Source organism: Lactuca virosa, chromosome 9, assembly GCF_052849685.1.
Source record: "Lactuca virosa cultivar CGN04683 chromosome 9, Lactuca_virosa_CGN04683_v6, whole genome shotgun sequence".
NCBI lineage: Eukaryota > Viridiplantae > Streptophyta > Magnoliopsida > Asterales > Asteraceae > Lactuca > Lactuca virosa.
The window spans coordinates 183,644,807-183,668,061 of record NC_136434.1 but is presented as its reverse complement, the minus strand read 5'-3'; the positions used below and the strand labels follow the sequence as shown (position 1 = coordinate 183,668,061).

General features: G+C 32.3%; 3 protein-coding genes and 1 pseudogene across 5 annotated transcripts; 2 read left to right on the top strand and 2 right to left on the bottom strand.

The window, feature by feature from the left end:
• The first annotated feature begins 1,779 nt into the window (after window positions 1–1,779).
• LOC145141014 (transmembrane emp24 domain-containing protein p24beta2-like) lies at window positions 1,780–3,684 on the top strand. The gene is made up of 4 exons (XM_079074376.1): window positions 1,780–2,164; window positions 2,938–3,124; window positions 3,221–3,328; window positions 3,430–3,684. The coding sequence occupies exons 1-4, from the start codon at window positions 1,961–1,963 to the stop codon at window positions 3,561–3,563; spliced, it is 633 nt and encodes a 210-aa protein (XP_078930502.1). The 5' UTR covers window positions 1,780–1,960; the 3' UTR covers window positions 3,564–3,684.
• A 29-nt stretch (window positions 3,685–3,713) lies between these two features.
• On the bottom strand, window positions 3,714–4,225 carry LOC145141015 (protein NOI4-like; annotated as a pseudogene). The gene is made up of 2 exons (XR_013722396.1): window positions 4,031–4,225; window positions 3,714–3,907 (listed from the first exon to the last, which is right to left on the bottom strand). The product of XR_013722396.1 is annotated as a protein NOI4-like (transcript).
• A 7,508-nt stretch (window positions 4,226–11,733) lies between these two features.
• Window positions 11,734–14,719, top strand: LOC145136036 (uncharacterized). The gene is made up of 2 exons (XM_079070236.1): window positions 11,734–14,450; window positions 14,549–14,719. The coding sequence occupies exon 1, from the start codon at window positions 11,964–11,966 to the stop codon at window positions 14,319–14,321; it is 2,358 nt and encodes a 785-aa protein (XP_078926362.1). The 5' UTR covers window positions 11,734–11,963; the 3' UTR covers window positions 14,322–14,450; window positions 14,549–14,719.
• Window positions 14,663–19,773, bottom strand: LOC145136037 (protein ACTIVITY OF BC1 COMPLEX KINASE 7, chloroplastic-like). 2 transcript variants are annotated; one of them, XM_079070237.1, is made up of 18 exons: window positions 19,431–19,773; window positions 18,688–19,210; window positions 18,475–18,618; window positions 18,262–18,387; window positions 18,100–18,187; window positions 17,932–18,025; window positions 17,422–17,515; window positions 17,273–17,327; window positions 17,009–17,100; window positions 16,745–16,915; window positions 15,934–15,990; window positions 15,770–15,853; window positions 15,615–15,699; window positions 15,475–15,536; window positions 15,295–15,369; window positions 15,056–15,160; window positions 14,842–14,983; window positions 14,663–14,753 (listed from the first exon to the last, which is right to left on the bottom strand). In XM_079070237.1, exons 2-18 carry the CDS (start codon window positions 19,192–19,194, stop codon window positions 14,680–14,682), a joined length of 2,055 nt encoding a protein of 684 aa, XP_078926363.1. In that variant the 5' UTR covers window positions 19,195–19,210; window positions 19,431–19,773; the 3' UTR covers window positions 14,663–14,679. The 2 variants fall into 2 exon arrangements, with proteins under 2 accessions (XP_078926363.1, XP_078926364.1); XM_079070238.1 differs by having other exon boundaries at window positions 17,434–17,515.
• Window positions 19,774–23,255: the final 3,482 nt, after the last annotated feature.

Here is a 23,255-nt window from a genome sequence, read left to right as displayed (position 1 = left end):
AGATGGGTATTTGAGAATAAGTTTAGCAAAAGAGAGGAATGTGGGAATGAGTCCCACATTGGTAGAGAGACCAAACTCAACAAGGTTTATAAGCTTCATTGCATGGAAGGCTTACAAGCTTGTGTCTATGGTTATGCTACAATTCCTACCCGCGCGCAGGGGGGTGCAAATCTTGGTTCCGTAGACCAAAAACACCGAACTCGTGCATGGGCGCGGCCTGCGGACACGAATGCAGCTCCGAAAACTCGGGCGCGCGCTACCCTCGTTTTTGCTAAACTTGACAGTTTTGGTCCCTATTTTTGAATTCTGTAACGGATGCATTAATTGCGTAATTAATGACATTTATTGCCATTAAACGCTCAATCAATTAGTGATTTGTTTCCGTTTCAAGATTCAACTATTTGCTAAACTTGACAGTTTTGGTCCCTATTTTTGAATTCTGTAACGGATGCATTAATTGCGTAATTAATGACATTTATTACCATTAAACGCTCAATCAATTAGTGATTTGTTTCCGTTTCAAGATTCAACTATAAAAGAAGACCTTGGCCGTCTCATTCAAACACACGGATGAAAATACTCTTCTTCTTCCTCCTTCTCTGTACTCCTGCTTCCAGCGATTCTTTCAGGCAAGTCGTCATATCCGGCAGTACACAATACTGCTAAGGTTGTTGTACCCTGGGAACAGACGGCGAATCTGTTTAAGGGAATCGAGTCCAACTCGAGCCTCAGCCACATCGTTTGCTGCTAATCTTTTCATTACAGGAACCATTCTCAAGAGGAAAACGAAGACCCTATACTAACAATAGCATTATGCTAAAGGCCAAAGTGCGTACCAACTATATGTTGAAGGCAAAAAGGGGCAGACCAAATTTGTGCTGAAGGCCAAAGGGCGGACCAACTTTATGTTGAAAGCCATTATGTGTATGCATTGTATATGTATTGTGGTATATGGTATTTTGGGGAACTCAATAAGCCTAACGCTTACCCATTTGTTACAAATGTTTTTCAGGCACTCCATTGATTCGTGAGAAGGAAAATGTTCGATTGTACATACGCGTATTCACAATCATGTTTCCACATTATACTCTGATGTAATTGAATATATTAATAAATAAAAATAAAATTTTTTAGGTTGAAAATAAAGACATAACACCGGTCATATCTCGTCAGCTGGGAATATTGGGATCATGAGTCGATATTTGAGGATAGTAGGATACTCTACGAGAGACATATGTTGGCCAAACCCAACGAGCATATCCGAAAGCTTGTTACGAAGAGAAGTCAAGGCACAAACATAATCAGAAATCATACCATATATGTCGCTATCCAGTAAGATGTTGTCTTGCAATACCCAAGATTGGGCATTTGAGACAACAAAAGCATAAGAGGTAGCCTCTACTACCGAGTATAAACTCAAACCACCAAACCTAATGGGTAGGGAAGTAATTCACCATTGTATGTCGTCAAAGAAATGACCACTACAAACCACAATGTCCTCAATCGCCTGCGCAAACCATTGTCAAAGAACAACGCCACCTCTTCCATGTGAATGGGTTGGCAAGTACTTAGCCCAAAGAAAAGTAAAATACCTTGGTGGTTGGTTCACACATCAGAATAACTATCAATGGCCAAATTAGAGAAGTTTTTTAACGACCATCGTATTCGTATCATACATCACTCTTCACAACCCAATAGGTTCCAAGGGTGCAAATTATAAATACATGAAAGTGCAAGGTTTCTTGAGCAAACATAACTTTTAAAAACGACATGGTCGAGTTCTCCGCAAGTACTACACTGCCTTTCCTTAAAAACAACGGTAAGCTCTCGATCCTAAATTAGATCTCTCCGTTCATCACGATTCTTCGTTTCTACACTTCGATTCATCGATTCTTCTTCTCATTTCTCATTGTTGTTTGAATTTATTCAATCATCGTAATACATATCTAAGTTTGAAGCAATGAGATGCAAGAGAATTTTAACGATTGCTGTTGTTTGGTCGATGTTATTGATCAACGAGGTTGTCGGGATTAGATTCGTGATTGACAGAGACGAGTGTCTGTCTCACAACGTTGAATACGAAGGCGATAATGTTCATGTGGCGTTTGTTGTAATTAAGTCAGAAACGATGTGGCATTTTGCAGAGGATGGTGTTGATCTTGTGGTAATTTTATTTATAAAACATTCCTTTCTTTTCTTATTACATCATCGCATATATGTTTAGTGTTCCTTCATCTTGTCGTTTTGAAACTTTATAGCTTATGTTTTGTACAGTTTGCCTGGTTTATGAAATTTTCATTAAAAAAAAAAACTAACATTCTTCGTTGTCCTATTCATGTTTTTGTGCTTATGTTAGGTTCAATCATAGTACTTCTCAAATTCATGTTGATAAGCAAGTAATTTACATTATGGGTCTTAATTGTATAAAAGACAAGACATACCATTTTAATATTTTTAGATTATTTACCTGGTTTATAAATAAACATAAGATGTTATTTGCATAAAAGAAAAATGATTTGATGCAGAAAAGTCTCATTATTTTGAGAAATTTTTTGATAAAGTTCTAAACTTTTTTTTAACTTAAAAGTCTAATTATTTCGAAAAAATCACATAATCTGTCATTTTCTATTAAAATAAAAAATTTAAGCAAAATGTTAAATAAACGAGACATTTCTGTTAAAAAAAGATTTAGGACTTTATAAGAAAAAATCAAAATAAAGAGACTTTTTTTTGCATAAATTTCAAAAGAAAAAGACAGAACATTTGATAACTTTTTTCAGAAAAAAAAAACAAATAAATAGACAAAACTGAAAATTTAAGTCGACCTTGTGGTTTTGATTGTAAAAAATATATATTTATTTGAAAAATGGTTAAAATGGTGTTTTTTTTTATGTTTTAACGGTGTCTTTTATGTTTTAATTTACTGTTAAAATACAGATAAAAGGTCCTGGAGATGAACATATACACGAACTACTAGACAGAACTAGTGAAAAATACGAGTTTTTGGCTCCAAGAAAAGGCGTATATCGATTTTGCTTTACAAACAAATCACCACATCATGAAACCATAGACTTTGATGTTCATGTTTCCCATCTTGCATACCATGATCAACATGCCAAAGATGGTAATCACTCATCACCCATTAAATTTTTTGAAATCAATTCTTTCATAATTCAATTTATATTTACTTTTGTTTGTTACTCCTATAATTTATTTTCAGAGCATTTTACTCCCTTATTTGAACAAATATCAAGACTAGAGGAAGCCCTTTACAATATTCAATTCGAGCAACATTGGTTAGAAGCTGAAACCGATCGTCAGGCAATAGGTATCACTTTCTAATTATAATTTTTTTTTGTTGCTATCGATTTTTTTTCTGATAAAAACATTAAAAAAAATGGTGATTTTATTATTTAAATTTGAATGCAGTAAATGAAGGAATGAGTAAAAGAGCAGTTCACAAGGCTATAATTGAATCAGCAGCTCTGATAGGAGCAAGCATTCTTCAAGTTTATCTTCTTCGACATTTATTTGAAAGAAAACTCAGAACTTCAAGAGTTTAGTAATTAAAACAATTTTGAGAATTATTATTGTATTGTAAAAAAAAATTCCAAGTTGGAGAATAATTATTTGTTTGTTAAAAAATAAATGAATTTGAAAGTGTGAAATTAAAGAAAAAAAGGAAAGAGATAGTTAATAAAGGCAATCACAAGTTCACAACATGAACATATATAGTTTTGTTTGTTTTGAAGGTTTTAGTTTTACATTATCATGAAAATAAAAAATGAAAGCATAATAATAATAATAATAATCAGAAAGAATTCAAGGTTGGAGAAGCAATAAGATACAAGTAGTCTCTCATCATCATCATCATCACTTTTCATGCCATGCAACAAAACCACTTTTTCTGCAAAATAAAAGTATTATGTTATGTGTAAATAACTACATACAATGGAATGGAATGGAATAAACAGGGGAATGGAATGAAGAATTCCATTTCTTGATAAGATGCATAAAGACGCTTGCTTACAGATTGAGGTTTCCCAAGAGTAGCTGTCCCAGATTTGTTATATGTGGAGTCATTTTTAGGTGGTGAGTCGGATGTGCCACCTGTCTTTTTCTCATTCCTAGCCTTGTTGAAAATGACTGTAAAGCCCTCAGCTGATGCAGGGTCATTCACGTCCCAGTCACCAAACTTTGGCAATGGTGGACCTTTTTCCTACATATTCAATTCAACCTTTACCTTGTTAGCTATTATGTCAAATTAATTATCTGATCCAAAATCAATAAAAAAAAACTTATCAAAAGATCCTAAAGTTTCCATCTTATGTTGTTGAGATGATGATGACAACTCTAGCTCTTGAGATTGTTTCTATATGTTTATGTTCTTTGAAAAGAACCAAAATGAGTCATACAATAACAGCCTAACAAAGAAGAGCATGCTTCAAATTAATAGATAGGTTGGATTTTGACTTTTTATGTCAAACCTAACACTTACCAAAAGCGAAGTTAGGAACATCTTTCGCAAAATTCTTAATACCAAAACACTTTTGCATTAATGATACTTGTACGTAATCAAGAGAAAACATTTTCTACGAAATCCACATCAAATGTACAAGTGAAAATCGGCGAGTAATTCCAAATAGAATACGCCAAATGAATCTATTGAAAACTGATACATCCTATCCTACACGCCTAATCGATTTCACTTTCTAATCGACCGAAGTGTAAATCATTTGGAAACGAGAACAAATTCGATCAAAAACAGCGTCCTCTAAATTACACAGAAACAACACGCAGCAATCGCGAGTTGCAAAATCAAAAGTTCAAAACGAACGAATCTAACAAAGTCCACTGGCAATAGATTATAGATGCGAGTTATACATTCAAATCTTTACTAAATGAAAAGATTGAGAGATTGAAACTTACCGCCATGATTTGAGCAGAGAGATTGGTGTGTGTGTGCTTGGGGATTAAGCTCGATTCGAAATCGATTTGATTTGATTGAAAGGTTTTGGGGGATTTTTGAAGAAGTGAAGAACCCAATACCTAACTTTTTAGGGAAAACACAGCTGGCTTTTTGTGGGTCATATTCCACGTACGTCAGCAGACATGGTTTAAAGTAAACGGCCTCTGACGCCGTTTTTTATTTTAGAAGGATTGTTTACTTTTCAACTTCATTTTTCAATTTCGTTTAATACAAAACCAACCCTTTAAAATGTGTTTACATGTTGAAATTGGAACCAACATGTATATATTTTTCTCGGATGGATCAAATAAGTAATTATGTTTGAGTTTTTAACCAAAAATGGTAATTACAAAACTTATTTACCAAATAATGTAGTTTTGAAATTTATTGAACAAAAGATGATAAAAACACTATGAATCCAACATTCTTTCACAACAACTTCATTGGCTCGCTACCTATACATTTAGATTGAAATCGGTTCATTGGTTCTTTTTTGCCTCTCAGTCACAAAGTTCTCTTAAGTGTTTAATGTCTTAGATAATAAACTCGTCCGGTGAATACTACACATCTATTCTCTCAAAGTTCAACATTTCATAGCCTTTGTAAAGAGATTCTTAACAAATAATGTGTGGTAAGTGTGAATCGATTTGGTACTGTTATCGGTCAAAACTGAACTGTAACCAAACATATCGGTTAAACCCTATGCAGTAGCAATAGTAGCATTGGGTATCAATTAATATCAATTTAGTTGATTGGTGTGAGAATTCCTTTTTCCCAATTTCTCGTTGTGGCAAATAAGATTGGTTGTGCAGCTTCTACTCTCCCGTTTTCCCATCTTTGTATCCTAGTGGGTCAGGCTATGACTCGAACTTCTTCTTGGGTTTCTGTGATTGATAGTTTTTGGTCTAAGCTTTCGAATTGGAAGGCTAAGTGTCTTTCATTTGGAGGTCGGCTTACGTTGGTGAAGTATGTGTTGGGTTCGTTAGGGAGTTACTTGATGTCCGTTACTCCTCTTTCGGTTTTGAAGGCTTTAGAAGGAATGAGGGCGAGATTCTTTTGGGGTGCATACGGGGATGAACATCGTATGCATTGGGTTAGATGGGAAAGAGTTATAGCTTTCAGGGATGAAGGAGGATTGGGGATTGGTAGTCTTTTCTCTTTCAATAGGGCTATGGTATTTCGGAGGTGGTGGAGGTTTTATCCGCCGTTCCAAAAAAATATATCGATTTAGTTGATTAATTCATATTTAGTTATGTGTTAATATTGGTTAACCATAATTGTTCAAATTTAAAGAAAAAAATAGGAAGTATGTTGCTATAAAAAGTGAAAACAAGAAAGGACATTGCTATAAAGACGAAAAACATAAAGTTGACTTTATAATGTTATTTGTTTTAAAGTTCTCATTTAATACCATTCTCTGTTTTCCAATTAATACTCAATAATCGATATACAATATAGATTAATAATTGATATACATTATAGATTATTGATTAAAGAATTAGGGAGAGTAGAGAGGGTCACAATCATATTTTATGTATGCATGATTTTAATTTACCAGTAAAAGAAAGATTACATACATAAGACGTGTTCAGTATGAAGCTGTTGGGAGCTTTAAACTTTTTTTAATAAAAAAAAGCTCGAAAATTCTTCATTCCTTATATGATATATTTATAATTATAATTTTATATTAATATTAAAGCTATTAGTTCGGTTCAGTTGGTAATGTTTCTGTTTCACATGAAAACCATAACCGAGCCATATGTTTTTGATTAATACAAGTTAGAAATCACACAATCTTTTTTAGTAATGGTTCGATTATATCGGATAATTCGGTTTTGATTCGGCTTTTCGGTTAATATGGTCACCCTTAAAACAATGTATGTAACTCAAAATACATTTTCATCAACAAGCATTTTCAGGCGTTTTGGATACTACATAGCTATCTTTAAAACACAAATTCTTAAGGTTTACTTGCTTCTCTTGTAATAGAAACTAGACATTATTTATTCGAATTAATTTCTAATTTGTGACATTTTAATCTGTTCTTGTGGAAATTTAAGTCCATTATGTGTTATTATAATTTGACAATTTTGTGTGATTTATTATATAATTAAATGTTAGATTTTAAGGTATTTATATAATGAATTATCAGAAAAGTCCTAATATTTAAGTCAAATTTATGAAAAAAGTCTCAAACTAAGTTTTGTTTACAAAAAAACATAAAATACCGGCTAAAACTTCGAAAAAACCCTTTTTAGCCAGTATCCTGTCCTTTTTCGTTAGTTTGATCAAAATATTGAGATTTTTTTGAAAATTACCCAATGACCACTTCAAACTCTCTATGTTCCTCTTATATATCGTTGTGGGTGTCATGATGACACTATAGGATCACATGTTATTAGAAAACATCATTACATAATGATTCTTCAACATATAGATTTTTCATTATGTTCTTTAACCTAACTACTACCCAACCTCCATACATTATGTGACATCCTTTTTTATGGTTTGGAAAGACATTTTTGTTTATGCTTATTTTAAAACAGAGTTTATTTATAAATGCGGAAATTGTCCCATAAAAAGTATTCCCGAAGAAATGTTTTTTACTGATTATTAGAAACTTTGGGATGTCATAACTGATACAATGAACATAAGCATAAACATAATCATTGGCGGCCTTACAATATCTAATGATCTATATTTTATTTTATCTCTCATCAGATCCAAACATACTTTCGTATCGATACCTGTAATACAAAGAAACTGAGTGGGTCAGGTTGGAAAACCTGGTGAGTATATATATATATATATATATATATATATATATATATATATATATATATATATATATATATATATATATATAGGGTTCGGTTCATGTGAGACGACCTAATTTTGTGAGACCGTGAGACGCAATCCTAGCCACTCATTTTGATAAAAAAAAAACATTTTTAAAATGCAAAATAATTGAAAATTTTCGAAATTTTTTTTTCAAATATTATTTTCGTCATTTATATTTTCAAAAAAAAATTAAAAAAATACCAAAAAAATTAAAAAAAATAAAAATAAATAAATTATTTTTTACATATTCTAGTAGAATATTAGAATATTTTACATATTTGACAAATCTAGTAGAATATTCTAACATTCTAAGAATTACATTAGAATATTTACAGTGTAATATTTTATTAGAATATTTCACGTATTTAAAAAAAACGGTAATTTTTTTTGTTAGGTGATTAAAGTGATGAAAATAATAATTAAAAAAAAAAATTTCAAATTTTTTCTTTTATTTTGCATTTTAAAATTATTTTTAGATTTGGTCTCACGGTCTCACAAAATTAGCATGGTCTCAAATGAACCTGAACATATATATATATATATATATATATATATATATATATATATATATATATATATATATATATATATATATATATATTTTATTTTGGTTATCTTTTAAATAACATTCTGATAATAGATAATGTATTTGATTATCGTTAAAAAAAGTGTAGTTTTGGATGATCCTGTGGAATTATTTGTCTTTTGCAAGACATAAGGTCAAATACACTTTAATGAAAATGAACTACATGGTTATCCGGATTTATTATCAACCCACTTTGATTTTATCCTCAATGATTTACCAATTAATCACCATAATAAAAGAAACCTTCTCAAACCATCCCAAAATATAATCTTGACCCCAAATTCTGAAATCAAAATGTTATGTGTACTCACACAAATACAAGTGTATTATGTACTTACATACATGAAATAAAGTTTGCAGGTTATCGACTTTTAACAACTATATACAGTGGCGGCCCTGGGATGGTGCCGGCGGTGCGGTCGCACCATGCCTCCGATTTTAGGGGGCCTCCAGTTTTTAGGATAATTTATAGTTATAGTATTGGTATTTTTGTAAAATCTATTTTTATGTTTTATCAATAAATAAAATTAGCCCGATAACTTTTGGTTCCAATTTTAGATGCGTTTTAACATTTGGCCTCCGATGTGTTTTAATTACCGAAACAAAGTCTCACTTTAAAATCATTGTCAACTACAAGGTGGGAAAGTAGGATTGAAAGTGTGAAAGCAATAGTTACTCAAGCTCCTGAAATAGTAAAAGCTCTGCATAAACTTGTTGAAGAAGAGACAGACATAAAGATCATAAGTGAAGCTACTTGTCTAGCAGAGTATGAACTTGGCAGATTTGACTTTATAACAGGTATGGTTATATGGTATCATATATTGGCTAAAGTAAATAACCTGAGCAAACAACTTCAGTCTGAGACTATCCATATTGATGAGGCAATGAGTAGTGTGGGAGCACTTATTGAGTTTTTTAAAGACTATCGAGAGAATGGGTTTGGGAAGGCTTTGGATTATGCGAGAGCTATAGCTTCTGATTTGGAAATTTATCCAGTGTTTGTTGAGAAAAATAATAAAAGAAAATTGTTAAAAAAAAAAGACATTTTGATGAGAATGACATTGGGTCATCAGAGCCGGTACATGAACTTTCACCTCAAGAGTCATTTAGGATTCAATATTTTGTGTACATAGTTGATCAAGCTATTGGTTCATTGGGGCGAAGGTTTGAACAATACAAACAATATGAAGACATTTTTGGTTTCTTATTCACAACAGAAAAGTTGAAGTCAATGAATACTAGCGAGTTAAAGTCATGTTGCAAAAATCTGGAAAAGAGGCTGCAAAATGGTCATATCTCAGACATTAATGTTGATGATTTATTCAACAAACTGGAGTTGTTACAAAAACATTTACCGGTTGAACACAATACACCTAACGGAATACTAAATTTCCTAAAAATGATGAACACTTATCCAGTTTCTTGTCTAGCATACAGAATATTGTTGACTGTTCCTATTACAGTTGCATCAGCGGAAAGAAGTTTTTCATAACTAAAGCTTTTAAAATCTTATTTACGCTCGACCATGTCTCAAGAGAGATTAAACGCTTTGACATTGATTTCGATTGAGAACGAGTTTCTTGAGAATATTGATTATGAAAGTCTCATAGATGAATTTTCTTCTAAAAATGCTAGAAGGTCAATGTTTAGAAAATAGTAATGCGTTGTTTTTTTTTTTTTTTGTTGAAAAGTTGTTTATAACAGTTTTACAGTTTTATTTGATTACCAATGAGTGATGAAGACATTATTTTGTAGTAGTGAATTTATGAGATGTTTTTTAGCAACTTTATGTTTTGAATTAGTGGTAGCAAATGTAGTTAATAATATTTACAAGAAATTTTTGTGAGGCATCATTTTAGTTTTTGCACAAGGCCTTCGAAATATCAGGATCGGGCCTGACTATATATGATATAATAGTAAAACAAATTAATTGATTAGGCATAGTGGTACACACAATGTCTTAAACTAGTTTATTAATGAACATAATGATGGTTGGAGTATTATTGTTCACCAACCGTATACTTCAAGTCGAAGCATCTTGAAGTATCCTTTTTAATACATCTATTTAGTTTCAACAAGAACTATTATAAGACTTCAATTAATAAAATAATTCAAAATGCTATAATTTGTGATTATATATTGCTTTTATTGTTTTGTTTAAAATATTTGATTTGATAAATAATAGAGGGAAAATGAATTGTTAATTTAAAATTTTAGAATATATGACAAAAAGAAAAACAAGACAAAGAAAATACGATCAAAGTTATCAATAAGTAATTATACAGAAGATAAAAAAGTAAAATACAATTAAATAGCTCTTAAAAGTTATCCATGAATATAAAAACTTCAATTCCTTTTAAAGTGTTTCCTACAAAACTTTTCGTTGGATTTCATGGATCTTGTAAATGGCCAACTAATTTCAAGCTGCCTTTTTATATTTTCCTTTTATAACTACATAATAACAAAATATTATTATAACATAATGTGTATGAGTTGTTCACCTGTTCACTATACTGCAAAGATTTTGAACTTAAATCTTACATCTATATATTCCTAACAAAAATGTTAAAGACTTCAATTTACCAAAGTAACCGATAGAAAAGAGTAAAATGCATGCCTATGCAACCATATTTTATATTTTACTAACTCATGTAATTAAACTGGTAGGATGGCCGTATGTTGCGAGGAATTTATTGATCACATTTTTTGACATATTTATGTAACGATCTTTCTATAATTTTTTGTGAAACATGGAACCATGTCGGTAAATTCGCTATTAAAAAGTGGCAATTTCTGTAATTTTATGAGACATATGGACCATTTCATTAAATCGAGTAGGGATCATTCATGTAGTTTTCTGAAACATATAGACCGTTTTTGTAATTTTGTGAAACATCTATAATTGCTATTAGGTAATGACTATTTATGTAAATTCCTTATTAGACAAGGTCATTTCTCTATTTTATGATACGCAGACCATTTCTATAATTTTCCAGTTAAATAGGACCATTTCTACAAATATTTGATAATATAAGGACAAAAACTTAATTAATCTAAACTGGCAACAATTATATATAACTAGGGCTTGTATGACATTATAGTAGAGATCAGTGTTAGTTCGAAAAATATAACATGAGGAATATATAAAAAGTAATAAAATATCATAAAAAATGACGAATTATATAAAAAACTATGTTTATATAATCAAATTACATAATTCATACTAAAAGAATAAATTAGAACTTTGTATTTAATACTCTAGAAAAATATGTAAAAAAGCAAGTTTCTAAAAACTATGTTTATAGAAATAACACCGTTAGCCCATGGGCCAAGCCCAAAGTGAACCGGAAACTCAGTCTCAATGAGTGACATTGCAGCACTTCCGCCGTCGTTCCCAACACCCCCAAATCTCCATGAACAATTGCCCTAATTCAATGTCAATTTTCCATTCACTCAGAGCTAAAGACCATGGGAATCTGTAAATTTTTTCTATTCAACTTACGATTGAACGCTATCGCTTTCAATTCACCCAACCAATAATCATCAGTTCATATATACACAACCATAATGCGGAAAATCCTTCTGAAAAACCCCAAATATTCGTCGAGTGTTCATCAAAATGCCATCAAAAGATCCATATCTTCATCTTCTACACTCATTTCCACTTCCACCAAGCAGAATCATCGCTTACTCACTGAAATCAAATCCATTCTTCAATCAGACAACTGGGAATCCACTCTACCTGTTTCACACGTGCCCGGAAAACTAAACCCACACGTCATCCAACTTCTACTTCGAGAAAACCAGGCGAGCATTCAATCAAATTCCAAAACGACGACGCTTTTCGCCATTACTTTATGCAACTCTAACTTGTATGGATGCGTTAGTCTTGTAATTGACGCAATGATTACGACGGGCTTATCTCCGATCACGATTTGGGATTCTTTCGTAAGTTGTTATAATGAGAAATTCGATTTGCATTCTAATTTAAATCCCAAGGTTTTTGAAGTGATTGTGGATAGGTTTAGGGTAAAGGGTTTACTAGATGAAGCTGGTGAGATCCTGTTACGAAATGACAAATTTGTCCCTAGTCCTCTGTTTTTCAGTTCGTTTCTAAAAGACTTGATTAATGTCAAGAAGCTAGAACTTTTCTGGAAAGTTTGTGAAGTTGTATTGAAAAAAATCGGTTCTTTAGATGTTTATGTGTATACTAACATGATCAAAGCTCATTGTATGGTGGGAAATGTTGAGAATGCAAAAAAGGTTTTTCTTGAAATGGGGGAGAAAGGGTGTAACCCTAATTTAGTCACATATAATGTGATCATTCATGGTTTATGTAAATCCGGGAGGATTAATGAAGCGATTGAAATCAAGAAAAATATGATTAATAAGGGATTAGTACCTAACGTGTTCATATATAATACGTTACTCCATGGATATTGCAGAAAGAAGAGATTTGAAGATGCAAAAATGATATTGAAAGAGATGAGTGACATGGGTTTAGATCCGGATTTTGTGATGTATAATGCTTTGGTCAATGGGTTTATGTCAAATGGTGATGTGGACTCCGCATTGAGGGTTAAAGATAAGATGATTGGTAGTTGTGTGGGCCCAAATTTGGTTGTTTATAATACGATTCTTCACGGTTTATGCAAGGGGCATATGATGGAAAAAGCAAATGAAGTAGTGAACGAGATGAATAAAAAGGGCGTGAAACCGGATTTTAGAACTTTTAGTTTGTTGATTGAAGGGTATTGTAAAGAGAGACAAATGGTTGATGCTTTTAGGGTTTTTGAGGAGATGAAAAGGGTAGATTTGGAACCAAATGCGAGAATTTACGGGGTTTTGATTATCGGATTGTGTCACATTCGGGATCTTGAAAAGGCATACACGCTTTTGAAAGATGCGAAGAATCTTGAAATTGATGACATGGTGTATGAGGTTCTTTTAAGTTATGTATCGAAAGAAAATGATTATGAAAATACGATTAGGGTTTTTGAGGCGATGAAGGAAGAAGGGAAAAAACCGAATGTGTTTTGTTACGCGAGTGTTATTGGGAGTCTTTGTAGAGAAAAGAAAATGGTGGAAGCAAGATCTTTAATGGATGAAATGATTGAGAATGATTTAGAGCCAAATGCGTGTATTTTTGGAGCTTTTATTAAAGGGTATTGCAATTTAAGTGAATTAAAGATTGCTAATAAGTATTTCTACACGATGATAGGTCATGGGTTAGTCCCAAATATTGAAACTTATAAAGTTTTAATGGAGGAAAATTGCAAAAATGGTGATTTAATCGACACGTTTTCGATATTTAGATGTATGCTTTCTAAAAAGGTTTTTTCGGAAATTTATACGTATAAAATCTTTCTTGATGGACTTATAAAATATGGAAAATTAGAAGCGGTTTCTAGGGTTTTGGTTGAGTTTAAGAACAAGGGTTTTGTTCTTGATGTTTCGTTATGCAACTCGGTTGTATTGAGTTTGTGTAAGAAAGGAAAAGTTCTAGAAGCTTGGAAGCTTCTAGAAGGTACCAGGTTTTCTTCAAGTATTCATACTTATAATGTTTTATTGAAGGGTTTTTTTAAGATTGGTGACAAAGAGAGAGCCAAAGATTTGTTTGATGAAATTAAGGAAAAAAGTTTGAGTCCGGATGATGTCACAAATGGTACAATGATCATTGGTTTATGCAAGTTTAAAGATTTAGATACAGCGTGTGGGTTGTTAAATGAAATGGTGGAGAAGGGCGTTTTGGTAAATAGCTTTCTGTATAATGCTCTTGTGGAGTGTTGTTACAAGATTGGGGATTTGGAGAAAGCTAAGGAATTGAGTCGTGAAATGACCAAAAAGGGTTTCGTGTTATCTTCACGTTTTGACTTGTTGACTTCTAAAGATCAAGAACCCGAAAGAAGCCAAATGGGAATGTGATAAAATGACTAAAAAGGGTTTCTTTGTGTTGACTTTGTGTTTTGACTTGTTGACTTTCAAAGATCAAAAACCCCAGAAAGGGAAACAGAGAAAGGGGTAGTTTTGTAAATGAAAAGCCTTGGGATTGAGGTAAGCCATATCAGTCTTTCTTTTGTAATGTTAATAGAAAACATTAAAACAAACCGTTTGGTTTGACTTTTTTTTGTTGACTATTTGACTTTATTCAGGTCAAACAAACTTCGGGGTATTAAAAAGCTTTGAGCTTGCCACCTTGAAGATACAAATCATGGAGGTAGGTAAAAATAGCAATGTACTTATACAGAAAAATAAGATTTTTTTTACCTTATTGTAACAATGGTTAAATCATATTTTTGAAATTATCAAGCATTTTTACCCTATGCATAGACATAAGAAATAACACTAGAAGAAAACCTGCATGTAGAAAAACGAAAAAAAGATTTTCAGTAACTAAATTGATTTTTTTTTTGAGAAAATAATAGAAAATATGACAATGACACACCTGAACTAATAAATGATCCATTTGCTAAAAATAGGTTTCCATGAATGGTTAATATAACACCAAGATTAATAAGCATACACCAGATAGCTGTATACATGGTAGCCATTTGCAATATTGTTGCCTTTTGAGCTGCTCTTTCAGACTGATATATATGCAAATAAGAAAAAGATTAAATTATGGAGAAAATTTAAAAAGTGTAAAATGGTAAAATTACCTCTAGGACTCTGACATGAAGTTTAAGGTCTCCGGTTTCAATTTGTTTGATGAAGTCTTCAATGTGTTGGACTCTGTAAGGCATTGACATGGTGTATGATCTTGCCTGAAAGTGTTTGTTATATTCGATAAATTTATAAATTGTTCCAAATTTATAAAAATAAAAGGTAAGTTTAGTGGGGAATTAATTATTAATAAAAAAAAAAGGAAGAAAAAGTATGGTGTAAAATCATGTCTTACATTATCAGCTTGTTTTTGTATTTCTTGGAGAAGTTGTGTTCCAGTGTGTTGTGTTTGTTTGAGGTACAACAATTCCTGTATTTAATTTGGCAAAAAGACGTTAATGTTCTCATCTTCATTATAAAAAATAGCTCTAGAAATAACACTTAAGAATTAAGATAATCTTAATTCTTAAATAACCTGTGCATAAGGTGCAGCAATCTTGATGAAAGAAAATTTTGGATCAAGTGTATAACCAATTCCTGAAAGTTACACAACGTTATAGCCACTTTAGTTTATAAATAGTTTGATGAGGGGTATAAATAGGTTAAAGATTCAACCTTCAAGGGTTGAAAATGCCCTCATTACAAAGATGAAGGTGGCTGGAAATCTAAAAGGTTGATCTGTTGCTATAGCAAATAAATCCTGCAAACAAATTAACAACATTTTCATCAATCATATCATATATTTCCAAATTTTTTTATAAAATGCTTACCTCACTTATAGCAGCTAAATTCGTGTGCTTATTTGGCATTTGATTTATTGAATTTTCCATAAAATACTTCACAGATCTCCTCACCTATAATAAAATGGTTAGTGCCTAGTGGTTTAATTTAAGATAATTAAAACATTTTTAAGTGAAAAATAAAAATTACATACTGCTAACATGTCTCCAGTAGGTTGAATCGCTCCCAGATTTATTAAACTATTCATAACCTTCATGATTATTGATATTTAAGTGTCAATACCATAGAAAAGATTAAAATTTTCTATTAAAAAAAAGGGTTGATTATATAAAAGACCTTAATATTAGGTTCTTTCCGAATTAAACCTTTTTTCAAAAAAATAATCTTTAAAATTTTCAGTTTTTCCGATTTGGCCATTTTAGCAGGTTTACCGGTAATTTTCCAGTTTTACACAATCTATGCAAGAGATTTTTTAGAAAAAAATAATAATGTGAGGTTTAATCTGAAAAAAAGGAAAAATGTAATGGCCAAATCTAAAATATGGATTAGTGTACGGGTCAAATTGAAAAAAAAATGAAAAATGCAACTGTTTCTTAAAAAAAAAAAGTTTAGGTTTGCTCTTAAAAAAACGATATATAGGCTGTGTTTGGCGCGCCTCAACTAGCTGATAAGCTAGCTTATTTTCGAGCTTTTTTAAATTGTTACGTTTGGCAAACCAAAAAGTAGCTGATAAGATAGCTTTTTAAAAAGTTACTTTGAGTAGCTTTTTAGGAGTTTTTTAAAAATTTCCTAAATATACCCTTATTTAATTACAAAAAACGTATCATTCTAAATTTTCTTTTATGTCATTTTATATCTTTCAGCTAGCTTATTAGCTAGTTTTTACCAAACGTTATTTTTTGTCAACTAGCTTATAAGCTAGCAGTTAGCTTTCAGCTATCAGCTAGTCTGTCAAACATAGTCGTAAGGACTTTTATGTAATTAACCTTAAAAAAAATATGTACCTTTTTTTCATCTTTTTCGTAAGCAGCATAAAAAAGATCGAATATTTTATCTCTTGTTAAAGATTTAATCTCGCCCATCATCCCAAAATCGTAATAGATTAATGATTCGTCAACATCAATAGCAAGATTTCCAGGATGAGGATCAGCATGAAAGAAACCCGTTTTCAGTATCTGTATATTATAGCCATTTTTTTTCTTATTTTTTTTAATGAAAAGAGATGGAGAAATGGTGGATATATAAAAAAAAGGTAAGATTTTTGAAACCTGAATTAGGTATGCTTCAATTACACGTGAAGAAATTTGAGATCGATTGTAACCCTTTTTATCTATCGCATCTAAATTATTAATCTTAATTCCTGTAGAAAGAAATTATAACTGTAGACGCGACTTAAATGATAGAAATTCATATCTTTTTTAAACTTTAATAACAACAATATTTTAAAAAAAATGTAAAACTTGAATTAAATTATTTTTTTGTTTCTAAAAGTATTTCTAAGTGATTATATTATATGGAGTTGTGATTGAAACCTGGAACATACTCCAATGTAAGCACCTTCATTGCAGTATAATCCCAGAAAACTTGCTACATGAGATATGAATGAAGATACAACATCAAATAAAAACTAAACCAAGGGTAAAATAGTCATTTTACTATGACTCCAGGAATATTTACATACAGGCACACGGACCCACTTAATATTACGAAAATCCCGACGGAATCTTTCAGCATTTTTGGCTTCATTTACATAATCAATCTCCTGGTATAGAATCCTGCAAATAAATACAAGAGTAAATTACAGAAATGGTCCCTGTGGTTTCGTGAAAATAACAGGTTCGGTCCAATTTTACTTTTTCTTACATGGATCATACTTGTGGTTCCTTTTGTGGTTTTTTGTCTTTTTAAACTGTTATATATTTCACTTAACTATTATTCTTATTACTTATATACTTAAAACATAAAACAAAAACTAAATCAATGAGGGTAAAATGGTCATTTTACTAGGGCTTAATGCCTCATTCCCAAGGGTGTTAGTGAGAAGGACCAAAGTTTCAAGAAAATGAAACCATGAAGAAGCGCCATGCAAGAAAAATCGAAATTCGACTGAACCTGCTATTTTCATCAAACTAGAGGGACCATTTGTGTAATTTACTCTCTATATAACTAAAAGACATAATTGGATGCTTACTTTTCACATTCTTCATAGATCCTCATCCAGTCCTTTGTCAGACCACAAAGAATTTCATTTCTATGAAAATACTCTGCAATTAGCTTCAAAACTCCTGGAAGAACAAAGGGCAAAATTGTAAAATGTAAACCACAAAACCATAATAGTTTCTTTAAGATGCATACTCACTTAAATCAATCTCAAAAAGCTTCTTGAGACCAGGTCTTTGAACTTTCACAACTACCCTCTCTCCATTATGCAGTATAGCCCTATGTACCTTAAGAAAAAAAAAAAAAAACTTTCATCTAAACTCCATATATTAAAATTACAGGTAATAGAAACATAATTTACCTGACCTAGGCTAGCAGCTGCAATTGGTTGATCTTCAAACTCCTTGAACAGTTCATCAACTGGAGCTCCTAATTCTCTCTCAATCAAACACTTTGCTTTTGTTGATGAAAAGGCAGGAACTCTGTCCTGAAATGTATGATTTCATTTCATAAAAAAAATGGAATATGTCAATGTGATATGAAAAGAGATGAAGTTATATTTATAGTTTTATACCTGTAACTTAGCAAGTTCGTGTATGATTTCATGTGGAAATAGATCGGATCTTGTTGATGATAATTGTCCAATCTTTATAAAAGTTGGACCAAGTTGCAACACACGTTCTCTTAACCATGATGCGGTTTTTTTTCTTCTGGTTTTCTGAATACAAAGAGTGGATTGATAAAAGGAGATTTTGAAGTTTAAATGATGAGTTTAGTGAAGTTAAACCTGTTTGATTTCTGTGAAGCCTCTAGGGTATGACCATTTTGAGTTGTTGAGTAGAAGACGAAGATGGAGGGAAATAACGAAAGAACATAAATCTAATGTTCTTTGAACTGGATTGTAATTCTCATTTGCCCAGCTAAAGCTTTCATCTGATGGCAAGATGTTTGATCCTTCGATTGAAGGTTTTTTAACTTCAATGGCTGAAGTGGTCTCTCTATTAACAATCTGTGTTAATCTGGTAAGAATTACTGGTCGTTTTTCAGATTGAGTCATCTTCTTCATTGCTTCGGTTATAGGAACCATGGGTATTGGGATACGATCCATGTTTAGGGGTTTTCCATTAGGTTTACCATTGATGCCACTTTTCATGGGGGATTTTGATTCTCTCTTCTGCATCTCAATACGAAACCTGTGAAACCTCTCGATTTTAGGGGAATTACGTTCATGAGTATCCAGGTTTTGAAGAGAAAACGAGCTTGAGAAGCTTTGATTGTCCAGAATTGCCGCCATTTAAGATGAAACACACCTGAAGTAAGAAACAACGGAGGAATACGTAAATAGCAATGTGAGTGAAGCAGAGAAACTTGAATACATTGATTTCATAGTAGGATAGCCCTAATTTTCATTTCAAGCTCAAATTGAAGCTATATACTGGTACGATACTAAAGAGCAAGTTACTAATGCGATTTGAAAATTAATCAAACAGTTCAACATGTTGAGATTCACAGAATAGAGAAGGGAATTACACGAACACAAGTTGCTGAGCTCTTATTCATTCAGTTCATCATTAAGGTCCGCAATAGGGAAGATTCATTCAGTGGCAATCGATCAAACTTGGAATAGGAAAATGGTAAAAGAAGATCAGGAAACTAACAGAGAAATGTGGTTGTTGACACGGTGGTGGAGGGAATTTGTTGATTGAACAACCCCATGATCAGTTATCAGTAATTCAGCATTCATGAATTCGTGCTGATCGTTATGGTTCCCCTGCGTCTCGAATGTCTTACAGTTAGTTTTACGTGTCTTTCTCCTTTCTATTTTTTGTTCCATAACACGTGATTTCCATTTTGTTTACACGAGAAACCCATAAAGGGGTGGTGGGTATGGGCGAAGCCAATACATACGGTGTTATGGTGTTCCCCACTCCCCTTTGATGTTAGGCTCTTCGATGTGGGTGCAGTTCCAAACCGCGAGGGTGACAGGTGGCCATAGAACACCGCCCCCAGGGCACGGTTTCGTGCGGCCATAGAAGACCGCGAATGGTGATTGGCTAGTCATTTTCCCAAAGTTTGACGGTTAAGGATTCGTGTAATTTTTTTTTTTTTAACCATTACTCCATATATATATATATATATATATATATATATATATATATATATATTACCATTTTAACTATTTCACCACCTTCACTCCAACTTTAAACAAATATTTACACAATCTTTTCATCCAATTTTTTTTGAAAAAATGTCTTCTTCCAAAAGGCCTAGCAAAGAAAAAACACCAGTCAGAAACACGAACACCCCAATACCTTCATTTGATCAACCGATTTTCTCACCTCCGTTTTACCACTACGGCGGTATGCTTCCGTATTTTCCACAACGACCAGCGCAACCACTATCACAAACACCACCACTATCACAACCCGACCCGGATTTTAATCCATTTGATTTTTTGTCTCAACCCGAGTTTGTTCAACAAACACAAACACAACCAGAAACGGTTGTTTCTGATTCTGAACCGGAATTCGTTACAGAAACTCAGCCCACTCGAGCAGCAACTAAAAGAAAAAGAGAAGGCGGAGGCTAGATGTTGGGAACCTTTGGAAGCGTTAGTGTTGGCACAATCTTGGATCGATATTTCAGAAGATGCGACAGTTGGAAAAGACCAAAAGCATGACCGTTTTTGGATTCGCGTTTTACACAGGTTCCATAAAGGAATGAACCGTAGAAAATACCGTTCAAAACATCAAGTGTACTCCAAATGGGGGAAGATGAACAAGGAAGTCATGTTGTTTAATGACTTGTGGAACAACATGAAACGTCAATGGAAAAGTGGAGAAAGCGATGAAGTGATTTTGAAGAAAGCGTTGAAAGTGTATCAAAAAGAAAATCTGAAGGCTTTTAAGTTTCTTGAAGTTTGGAATTTTTTGAAAGATAACAGGAAAAGGCTGAGTAGCAAAACATCAGACGAGCATATCGACAGTGGTTCAAAATGCAGCAGAACATTTGAGTCCGACCACACTACATCAGATGCTCGTGTTCATTTTGATCTGAACGAAGATGAACATGTTCCAGTTTCACCACCTTCCCGACCAATGGGAAGAGACAAAGCAAAAAGCAAAGGCAAAGGCAAAGCGTCGGATTCAGATGATTTGAAAGAAATGGGAGCCGAGATGAAGGGTATAAAAGACAGAATGAACAAGATTTTGCAAATTGCTTCTGAAAGAGAGCTTCGGAAACAAAGGGAGAGCGACATGCGAATACTAGCGACGGACACGTCGAATATGACCGGCTCCGAGCTTGAAGTGGTTTTGGCGATGAAGGAGGAAGTGAAAAAACGTTACATCAATCGTGGCTAATTTCTAGTTTTTTTTTTCAAGTTTTTAATCTTTTGGTGTGTGTGTGTGTTTTTTTTTTAAGTTGTAGGTTTTATGTTTCTAATTTGTTTTTCTAAATTTTTAGGTTTTTTTTTTTAAGTTAAGTAATGTATGGTATTTGTATTTTTAATTAATGAAATATTATCTTTTTAAAATTATGTTTTTTTATTAAAAAAAATAAGTTTTATTAAATTAAAATAGTTAACAAAAAAAACAAAAAAATAAAAGAAAATAAAAGTGTGGCACCACACCCTTGGTGTGGCAAGAAACCACACTTGTGTGGTAAAAAATGACATGACGCTTATGTGGCGGGGGAGGGAGTGCGGTTTCGGTGGCACCACTCCCTCCAGCCTTAGATGTTAAGGGGTAGGGTGTTATGTTATAAGATGTGGTCATGATTAGGGGTGGAATTGGTACGGTACCGATTTATTTTTCTCTAAACCGTGTACCGTACCAACTATAATCGGTATAAAAAAATTTCTACTACCGTACCAAGTATACTTGGTACCAATTTATTTGGCTACCAACATGTTTAGTTGGTAAAAGTTGGTAATGGTATATACCAACTTCTTTTAATTTTCTATTATAACATTTAAAAATAAGCAAAGACATCGGGATTTTGATGTTTAGTATAGAAATTAGTTACGTAGTTCTTTTTGTTTACAAAAGAATTCTACTAAAATAAAGATAGCGGGATTTAATGTTTAGTATAGAAATTAGTTACGTAGTTCTTTTTGTTTATAAAAGAATTATACTAAAGTAACGCTAAAGTAACATTTTAATTTTGTGCTTTAACGTGGTAATAACTATCGACTAATACAATCAAATGACTAATATAATGTTATTAAAACTGTAAACACTAAACACAATTAATAGTTGAAATATACCATTTCATTTATATATATATATATATATATATATATATATATATATATATATATATATATATAAATTGGTTGGTACGGTATTACCATGATATTCAAATTTTTGTACCATTACCGTACCAACGTTGATCAATTTGTACGGTACTACCAACCAAACATGTTGGCTACCAAGTTTATTGGTTCGGTTGGTAACATGTTGGTTGGTTTCCCGTGGTACAATTTTGCCAGCCCTAGTCATGATAACATGTTTCAACGGGAGAAATCAACCAATCACTATTTTCTTCTTCGTTCTTTTTTTTTCTCTCTCTATCTCTATGTTATAACATTTCAACACCATTTTCTTAATTAATTTTTAACACCATAGGTGACATGACATGTGATAACATGTCTTAATATGTTGTCCATATCTAATAGTCTAAATCTTAGTCCATAAATTTTGACCTTAAAAGTCACCATAAGCCTTTTAGCCTAGCGGTATCAGTTGTTGTCATCTCTCATTGAAGTCAAGGGTTTTAGTCACGTTAATAGATAGATTTAGGAGTAGTTTATGAGTGGAGTAGATTTGCTGTTAAAAAAAAATCATTTTTGTTTTCTTTTATGATTAAGCTAGGATATCTGTAAACATTTACAAAATGATCATGTACTCGCTAAACGCTTACTTTACCATATACCCCGGTCAACGTTTATTTTTACTAGTTTTTTTTGGACAAAACTGCAAAAATGGTCCCTGTGGTTAGTTGAAAAATTGTCATTTTTGTTAAAAAAAGGTTTGGACTAGCACCAGAGGTCCAAACTTTTCATTTTTTGTGAGTTTGGCCAATTTGCTTTGAACTTTTTTATAAGGGATAATGACTTGAGAGGGTAACAAACTTTCAACTTTTTTCATATTTAGTCACTAATTTTTTTTCCGTGCTTGATTTACCCCTGAATTATTTGAAATTGTTCACATTTTACCCTTATAACCGGTTACAACCAGTCATAAGGGTAAAGTGTGAACATTTCAAATAATTCATGGGTAAATCAAACACAAAAAAAAGTTCAGTGACTAAATATGAACTAGTTGAAAGTTTGTTACCCTTTCAAGTCATTAT

Excerpts from the sequence above, each read along its gene's own strand:
- LOC145141014 (XM_079074376.1), top strand. The coding sequence starts at position 1,961 with ATGAGATGCAAGAGAATTTTAACGATTGCTGTTGTTTGGTCGATGTTA. Across the intron at positions 3,125-3,220 it reads TGATCAACATGCCAAAGATG|AGCATTTTACTCCCTTATTT; the intron begins GTAATCACTCAT and ends ATTTATTTTCAG. Across the intron at positions 3,329-3,429 it reads AACCGATCGTCAGGCAATAG|TAAATGAAGGAATGAGTAAA; the intron begins GTATCACTTTCT and ends ATTTGAATGCAG.
- LOC145136036 (XM_079070236.1), top strand. The coding sequence starts at position 11,964 with ATGCGGAAAATCCTTCTGAAAAACCCCAAATATTCGTCGAGTGTTCAT.
- LOC145136037 (XM_079070237.1), bottom strand. The coding sequence starts at position 19,194 with ATGGCGGCAATTCTGGACAATCAAAGCTTCTCAAGCTCGTTTTCTCTT. Across the intron at positions 17,328-17,421 it reads TTAAGTGGGTCCGTGTGCCT|CAAGTTTTCTGGGATTATAC; the intron begins GTATGTAAATAT and ends TATCTCATGTAG. Across the intron at positions 15,161-15,294 it reads TACAAAAACAAGCTGATAAT|GCAAGATCATACACCATGTC; the intron begins GTAAGACATGAT and ends AAACACTTTCAG.